Source organism: Anser anser, assembly GCF_964211835.1.
Source record: "Anser anser genome assembly, chromosome: 14".
Lineage (NCBI taxonomy): Eukaryota > Metazoa > Chordata > Aves > Anseriformes > Anatidae > Anser > Anser anser.
In genome coordinates, this window is record NC_139735.1 from 18,985,871 (window position 1) to 18,995,034 (window position 9,164).

At 37.4% G+C, this 9,164-nt stretch overlaps 1 protein-coding gene across 14 annotated transcripts in view; it reads left to right on the forward strand.

Annotated features, from left to right (window-relative positions):
* Positions 1 to 9,164, forward strand: part of LOC310881171 (uncharacterized protein) — a 53,996-nt gene that overhangs the window by 24,070 nt on the left and 20,762 nt on the right. For 10 of the 14 annotated variants that reach the window (XR_014572151.1, XR_014572152.1, XR_014572153.1 and 7 more), the window contains one exon: positions 1,607 to 1,706. The exons of 2 other annotated variants lie outside the window; for them this stretch is intronic. Coding sequence is in view for 3 of the 12 variants with exons in the window: in XM_083798091.1 (XP_083654217.1) it covers positions 1,607 to 1,706 (100 nt within the window). In the remaining 9 variants the exon portion in view is untranslated. 2 more of the 14 variants (XR_014572156.1, XR_014572157.1) reach the window with 2 other exon arrangements.

Consider the following 9,164-nt stretch of genomic DNA (forward strand, 5'->3'; position numbering starts at 1 on the left):
TTTCACCGTAAGTTTTTTTCTCTAAGAAAGTGCTTTAATACAGAAACAGCAGTTGGTATATGTCTGAGCATCCATTACAGGAAGAAGTTCGGTTTCTTGTATTGCTGTTTTTTTCAAACTTAAATTTAAAAATTTTATAGTTTGATTACTTCTGAGAGGTATATATTTTTAAATGTTTCAAAACTTTAATACAAAACTAAGTTGAACTTCATCTAATTTTTCCTTTTTTTTTGGTTTAAACTGAGTTTATGCTTGTAGCTCCCTACCTATAATCCAAAAGTTTACATCCCGAGAAACAGTGTCTAGCAAATATGGAAACAAAATCAGGAATTTCACTTTGTGTTGACCAACACTGAAAAATAACCAAAATATTTTTTTTCTATTTCTTTCACTCTGTCACTTCAGTTAATCTAATGAGTAGAAAAATCCATTATTCCTCTGTTCAAGTAGCACCTCAGGAGATAACCTAAGCCAAAGAACTTCGAATGAGTCTGTAGCCTTAGTCTGTGAAAAAACTATACTTCCTGGCTCTCTCAAATCTCTGTTCACATTTCCTATATCATGTTGTAAAAAGGATCCTGTACCTCAGCTGTTACAGTTCACAGTTAAGAAGTTAATGATGTATTTCAAGCGCTAATGTGTCAGACAGTTGGGTTTGTGGGTGGTTATTTTTGTGTGTGTGTTTCAAGAACATGTTTAGATAAGAAATTAAAGGTTGCAAAAAGTGTTGGAGTATGAATTAATTTCTAGGTTGTCAGAAAACATTTTTTCATGAGCTGATTGAATTTTAACTGGACACATATCCTGGGCTGGGGGAAAGCTTTTCATTGAGTGTTCAGTACCATACTTCCAGTAAAAGACCCATGAAACTCTTCAGCACTTTCCTGTCTATTCTTGTGTGTTGTCAATGTCATTTATCTTGCACCTATGTTTTCAAATTATTTTGTTCCACGAAAGTTAATTCTGTGGTGCAATTTTGATTAGTCAATGTTTTAAGAAATTTTATAACTACCTTGCCAAAAAAAATGTTGCATACAGAACGTTACCTTTTTTGTTGAATGCAGCTGAGACATATCACGCACGAAACAGGGAAGATAATTTTTCAGCTCTATTTGGAAGTTGTTAATCCTTAGCTGAAGCTCCAAGGTTTTGTTTTTCAGCTAACATCTTAAAAAGGAATAAGATTTACAATAAAACAACAAAAAGGTGGAAGACAGGACTGAAGTAAGGTTTCTAGAACTGGGCATATTCCATTATGCAGAAAAATATCAAGGAGATAAGGAACTGCCTCCAGTTATGAGGGTGGGGGGGAGGTTATTTTCATGTTTGTTTTTAAGGAAGCATTAGCTCTTTTAACATTTTGAAAGGTAGGTAAAAAGTGGTTGATCTTTGCCAGTGAGAGCAGAGTAAAACTAATTGATTAAAGACCTGTGAAGAAAACATAAATTAAAGTACAGGAAACTTTACAACTGTTTCTACTGCTGTGTATATGTTAGGAAGAAACTGTAGAGTCGTCATAATCTGAGATTATAGACTAGGTAATTTAACTGACCTCTCTTTCTAGGGAAAAATAATAAAGTTTTCCCTTTCTCTTCTCCGCCATCAGGTTTGTACAAGATTTGGTGAAAGAAAACATCTTACACTGTTAAAGGTTTGCAGTCACAAGCGAGGTTATTATTCCCCTGGTTTTCTCTACCAAAACTCAGGTACTGTAATGCTAAACAAACCTAGGTTTTTGCAATATTTATATGCAATGCATTCTGGCTTTGCTTGTTTCTGCAGGTGAGGTCAAATGATTTTCCAGTAGGATCAGATGAATTGTATCTGTCTTGCTTTACCATACTTTTTTCATTGTTAGAAGTACTATCTTGCAGGTACTGAAATTTTCACCACCTGTAAAAACAATTTCTTAGACTCACGGAGGGAACTTGAATTCTGTTTAAGAATGATCAATGCCTCCATTGTTGCAAATGCAGTGTTTTAAAGCTATCATTTGATAGCTTAAAAAAAAAAAAACATAGGAGAGAGATTAAATAAAGTGAATAATCAGGATGCTTACTTTGTTTATGACTAACCATTCACAGGAAATAGTGCTCATCACCTGTCTGAAATGAAAAGGGTAAATGCTCTTAGAGAAAACTCCTGAAACAGTGAATTCAATTAGTTGTCTAAAAAAAAAAAAACCACCAACACCGCCATGCACTTGGACACCAGGCTCAAAAGTGAAAAATAACTTTGCACTTGGGTTCCTATGGAGAAAGAGAAGGAACTCAGTCTAATTTGTCTGAGGGAAAGGGGAAATGGGAATCACCAGTCATGTTTCTTCATTGCACATCAGATTTCTAAACTAGTCTTTTAAACAACGTTTTATTTTATTCCTTCTAACTTGAGTTAATGGTATGAAAATAGCTTCAGAATATACAATTTCCTTTCCAATTTCACGTACTAACAAATCCTTTATTAGACAGTAGTGACCTTCAACACTTCAATAAATGTTTTTGGTTCTTTTAATTTTGCCTTACAACACCATTTCTCTGTCACTCACCAATACAGGGAGGACGATGATGAGCTTTTAAACAGTTCATAAGGAAAGTGTAGAATGGATTGGAGTCCTCATTTGAATGAAAAGACTGACCATTTTCAGCCTGTCTGAAAGAGGAGTTTTGATGGTCTGTTACTTGTCACTCAGATGCAGTGCTTTTCTAGATAAATAGACTGGTAAGAGAGATGCAAATGCAATCAAAAAAAAATAGTGCAAGGTGCTTGGAGATGATCATCTGAAGCAAGTGTTGTGGGTTTTTTATTTGCTTTTTTTTTTCCTCGTTTTCTGCTGTTTGGAACTGTTCCAGTTAAGTGACCACATATTCCAGCCTTTTACAATTCTGGTCAGAACACTTTCTTTTCAGGCTACTGTTTTCACATGGTACCTGAAAATGTTTTGCAAAACAAACCCTAATCCTTTCTACTTAGGTTACTGCTTGGAATATTACTTCTAATGAGAGTGAAGACTGATTTACTCAGTGCTTGCTGTCACACAAGCAGAGATGGCAGTGGTGTCTGAGGCTGCACAAATGAACTGGAACTGATATTTTTGTCTGCTTGAAATTCAGAGGTCAAACCTATGAGGTCTTTTAGCAGAATGCAGGAGAAACTTGCATCAAAAGTGCTGGACTTTGGCAAACCCCCATGAATTCTTTTACCAAACACCAAGCAATGAATAGACAACAGCTTTTCACTACACTCTCAGGATTATTCCAAGGGGAGGAGCCTGTTTCTTCAACGTGCTTATTAGAACACAATTGTTCGTTTTTTTTCCTGTTGTGCCACATACCTAAAACTTATCTTTTGTCCCATCAGTCCCTTCTCAGAACATTGCCTTAGAACAGACCTTAGAGCTCATACCAAATGTGAAGCAAACCTGAAATCTCTTTTTCTGGACTGATAACTTATTCTGGACTGATAACTTACTTTCAATGAGACATGCATTCTGGATACAGGTATATCATAAAGACTGAAACCTCACTTTCCAGCAGCATACCGAGCAATTTCTAGAGGGATATGGCTTTCTGGAACTGACTGAACTGCTTTACTAAAACCTGGTTTATATCTATTAAAAAGGTAACAGTCATTTGAATGACCCACAGAGGTATCTGATATGCCTTGCAGGCAATAACATAGGGTGTAAACAGATCCATTTGGCCAATAATAAAATGCAAATGTCTTAGTTCATATTTTTTATAAGTAAACAGAATTCTTGGACTGAGGAGTTTAAAGAGACTGCATTGATGTTTATTTTTTTAATCAATAAATATACCTTACCTACACTGGAGGAAAAAATTGGAAATCTGTAAGTGGAAAATTTGAAAGAATCTGCAAATACTTCAAGCTGTCCAGCTAACATATGAGTAAGTTTTAAGATGCTGGATGAGCGGTGTGATTGTTTTAGACTCAAGTCTTGAGGCAACAGCAGAGTCCATGCTGTGTTTAGATTGCTATATTGCAATAATCACAGACACAATTACACAGGCTAAGAGTATCATAAATTCCCACTGTCTATTTGTTGAGTACAGCCAAATGTTAGAAGTATACTAAAGAGGATTGCTCAGAAGCATCTGGGAGGTGAATAAATGAGTATTAGAACTGGACATATAGAAGACTGGGTGTACATGCAGCAAAGGAGCAGATAAAGGGAGTGGTGGCAGTGGCAGAAGTAGTTTTGAGGATGGAAAAATAAAAGGAACTGGGAAGGTTACAGCAAACTGTTTCACAGACTGTTAGACAACTGGGTATCAGTAGAGGTCCAGAAACTACCTGCCAGCTGCTTCCTTCTGCTCTTTGCAGGATAAAGTCTATCTTGGCTATGGAACCTAGATTCTAATAATGGTAGAGAACCATACCTAAATCATATGACTGAGGAAAAATGCACTGAGACTTTTTCTATTAAAAACAGAAAACTGCAGGTGGAAAAGAGTTCTGGAAGATGTAAGTATAATGTAGAGTCAGGGTAATTTTGTCTTAATATATTGACCTCTTCAAATGGACCTATTTTGTGCCTTATTTAGTTACATCTCCCTTTTTTTAAAGCAGTTTAGGACTATGTATTTGAGATGCTCATTTTCTGCCTCCTGCATGCTTCTGTAATGGCTCCAAACATTCTTTCTACACTGCAACAGTGACTCCCTTCTTTTTTGTTCTTCCTTTTTGTTCCTTTCCTAGTTCTGATATAGTATTGCTTTTCATGTTCTTGCATTTTGTGTCTTTCTGCAATATTTTAGAGTTTGGAATGACTATGTAATTTCAGCCCTGTGTCATTAAAGCTCTTGGTTCTCTCTCAACAAATACGCTTTGCAGTTACAGAATATTCACAAAACTGTTCCTGTGGTCAAATAGAGGTTGTCTTTTCCCCAGTAAAGATAAGTTTCAGAACACTCTGTAGAGCTCATGCTCAGTATTGTGCTATGGAACCTATATGAGCTCTTGATCCATTAATACTAATTTCTTTTAGGGTTCTTTATACTTATCTGCCTCAGGGACCTCAGTCAAGACTAATAGGCTCATGAACTCCCTCTGTGATTTTTCCTTGAGGAAGTACATGTTTTCCATGGCAGAAAAGCCTTGGATTCGCTTTGCCTTGCATAGGCCTAACCAATGCTACTTTATAAATGGATTTCCAGGGAACTTCTGGACCACTGTTCTTAGGCAAAGGCATCTGCTATTTTCATTTACTAACACCTCTACTAAAGAAATTGCTCAGGACCCAAGTCCTGTCCCACCTCCAATGAAGTCAGGGGAGCAGACTCTGCCACTCTATAAAAGTGGCGCAAGAACAGATAAATTTATCTTTGAGCTGTTTCCCAACATGAAACAATCTTCACGCGCTTCCCAAGGCAGGTGGACATTGTCGCTCTCTGAGCATAAAAGTTGATAAAAGCCTTTGGCTGAGTAGTGACCCACTGTCAGAATTTAGATTTCATGAAAATTGTTCATCTCTGACCACTCTATAACAGTTTGCCCTCTCTGGCAAAAACAGCTATTTTTTGTAATACACCTAGCTCTCATTTTTCTTTTCCCAAGAAAATGGGATTAGTACTGTTGGTTTCTGTCATGTTCTTCATCCCTTAGGATGCTCAGTGTAACAGGCATTATTTTCGCAGCAAATATATATTGTTTGACAGTTTACACAATATTTCCTCTCAAGGAGAGTTCGCAAAACTCCTGGTGTAGAGAGAAGACACAGGAGGAAAGAACTGAAGAAGACTTCGTTATTGGTGTGGGTTTTCTGTGGTCTTCTCTTCCCCCTTCTCTCTCTTCCCCCACATTTTTACCATGTAAGTTCAGGAAGACCTGATTTCCAGTACCTGTATTCTATTTCTCCTAGTCCTATGCCCAAGTTTATTCAGTCAACATCTCATTCTAAGTCTAAGATTCTTGCCAAAACCATATGTGCATACAGTCTATTTAGGAAAAAGAAAGATGTCTGTTAATGCTGCATCCTGGAAATTCTCTCTGTCTTTTTGAATCCTTTCATTTCACTCTGCTACATTAGAAACAGATGGCAATCTGTGATCATTTATGGGTGTTTGTGTATCTTAGTTATATTTTCCAAGGAAAACGGGCTTACACAAATATGCCAGGTTTATATGCTGTCTTGTCTGACTCAGATCTAATTACAAACTTTTTTTTTCAGCCAAATTAGAGAAGAGTCTCTAGAGTCTCTAAAATTAAATGCCTAGGATTTTGTGAAAATAAGTGCCCAGAGAAAGGGAGACTGAAACCCTTCAAATATTTGATCCTGCAAAAGTGATAGACTGGAGTTGTTGCCTCAGAACTAAGTGGAAAGTGACAACTTTTACCTAGACTGATGGTTGTTTGTGTTTTGTGGTTCTTTTTCCTGTGTTCCCATGAAAAGTTTGAGTCACGTTTTTTTTGTCCTTATTTTGTGTGAACATGCCTTGTTTCTGGGTCCTTTTGCCCTGAGAATATAAATTAATGACTTATTGACAGATTTTGATATGGAAGCTTTTATTTCTCATCAGTAACTAAAATGTTTGCAAGTCTGAGTTATCTGAATCGTCTTTTCTCTTTCTATCACACACACATTATGAAAAATTTGTAAGTAAAACATTGTGTGAGGTAGTGAGGAATGTCTGTTTGAGTAGATTATTTGCAGTGTTTATGTTCAAGTGCGTTAACACTTGAAAAGTTGTGACCAAAGGTTGTATTTTCTGTTTTGGGTCTGGGTGCGATAAACAGCATGTTTTTTCTACGTTTGTAGATTTTACGTTTCTATCTGTGTAATACTAATGATGCGCTCTGATCCTAGTAAGAGGAAGAGGTTAGAGGTTTGCCCAGAACATGCTCCTGTGTCAGGAAGCCCAATTCTGGCTTGAGCTTCTGAGATCTCTTCACATATAAATGAAAGTGACATACAGGATAAAATTTTGACACTGTCATTAACTGAGCTGTTAATTTTAGCAGGATCAAGAGTCTGTGGCTAGTCTCCAGGCTTTCTATATCTGTTTCATATGTGCATCGGGATGCAACCTTTATCTTCATTTTCTAACTCCAAAAGAAAAAAGTTCTCCCATCATGACTGAGCGGTGAAGTGAGGCAAGCATGCCGTTGTCTTAGTATTTTCATTTTAATAATGAAATGCTTGCTTTAGTTAGTGAGGTCTGCCTTTTTTAATTAGTAAATAAAAGAATACTGATTGACTCCACTTTTCCTGAAAGGGATCTTTATGTATACAGGAAGGATAGAGGCGAAGGACAGAGGAACAAAGTAGATCTGATGATCTTGGGGCCATGTATTGGGCCTAGAAGTTTGTCCATCACTCTCCCCACAGTTTACCTATGATGACAAATGAAATTAAATACTGCTGTAGTAAGAGAAATGAGACTGGAATGAAAGCAAGGGATTGCTTTAACATTACAAAATAGTTAATGTTGAAAGGGACCTCTGGAGTTCATCTGGTCCAATCCCCTGCTCAGGCAGGGATTTCTGTAACAGGGTGCCCAGAACCCTGTCCAGGTGGCTTTGAAGATCTCCAAGGAAGAAGACTACATTACTTCTCCAGACAACCTATTCCAGTATTCTTTACCTGCACAGTAAAGTGCTTTCTGACCTAACCTCTTGTGTTCTGGTTTGTGCCCATTGCCTCTTGTCCTGTTCTCGTCCTGTCACTGGGAACCAATGAAAAGCCTGGCTCTGTCTTCTTTGCACCCTCTTTTCAGGTATTTCTACACATTGATAAGATCCCTCTGAGCCTCCTCTTCTCCACACTGAACAGTCCCAGGTCTCAGCCTCTCCTCATAGGAGAGGTCCTCCAGTCCCTTGATGACCTTGTTGGCACTCTGCTAATCTCTTCCTTTGTGAACCACACTTCTGAGTTGAAAATAACTGACTTTCAGAAAATATGTTCCGCTTGATTAGTATCCTATCAAGAACTTCAGGACAAAAAGGCTTCTTAATAATGTTGTCTAAGGTGAAATCTTTCCAACTCTGTCATTGTTCATTTTCAGCTAGGACAATAATGTTCCATATTGTAGCCTTTTTCATTTACAAAAATAGTGCCGGAGTAACTCTGTTTGTCCCCAGAGACAGAACCAAGCGGAAAATACTTAGTTGTGCTAGTTACCAGTAAGAAAACACCACTTATTAGCTCCCTATTATTGCTGAAATCTTAAATGACAGCTTTCAAAAAAAAAAAAAGCATATGCAAGCCAGTTCTCCAGGACTGTTCTTCCTTGATAAGCAAACAGGATTTTACTGTAAATTGCTGAATGCCTAATCCTTCCTATTACGCATTACATTCTCCATTTTTGTTAGGGGCAAAAACAAGGAGAAATGCATCTTGTTTGAATTTGGAATACAAATTGCAATGATTTATTAATGAAGCTCAGAAATGTTGATTATCTTAAATATTTGGCATGGAAGAGAGTATTCACTGAAATCACTGTTGTCAGCCTCTGGGTTGATGGTGTTTTGTTTTTTATTCTTTTTTGTTGTTATTTATTATGTTATTTCAGGTGATATACTATATACAACCTATTCCAACTGGGGAACCTCGTCAGCCAGTACTTAGTTGAGGAGCTATGCAGCACAAGGATATTATTTCATTAGTATTAAAACTTAAAATAAAATCTGCTCCATCTTGGATTTATCCAGCTCCTCAGAAACTGAAGTTTTTTCAGCAGAGCACGGGCATAATCTTTTAGGGTGTAGTGGATGTCAGAGTCCCTTTTCCTTACTCTTGTTTGGTCAAGAAAGGAGGAGACAGCAGAGAAAAGGTAGATGGAGAAATACCATAGAATAAATGAGGTATTTCTGGGTTTTGTTGGTGGCTTTTGGCTGGGAAAGCCTTGATTTAGTTATTTATTCATATTTTTGCCTTGGTTTGTAGTCTTGACCTGAATTAATCGACTGCTAACAGTCTTTTTGCCTGATGTTCTCAGTTATCTTCATCAGTTCTGCCCTTCCACTCATTTCATGAGTGCCTACTTTAGGGTGAGGATGTATACAGATGCTGCATAGACAAGACGGAAGTTGGAAATGGTCAATAAAGTAACAGCAAAAATTGCTCCAGTATTTGAGCTAATGACAGCAGAAACAAAAGCACCCAGGGCACCTTCCCCACCCCACCCCCCCCCCCCCTCCAAAAAAAA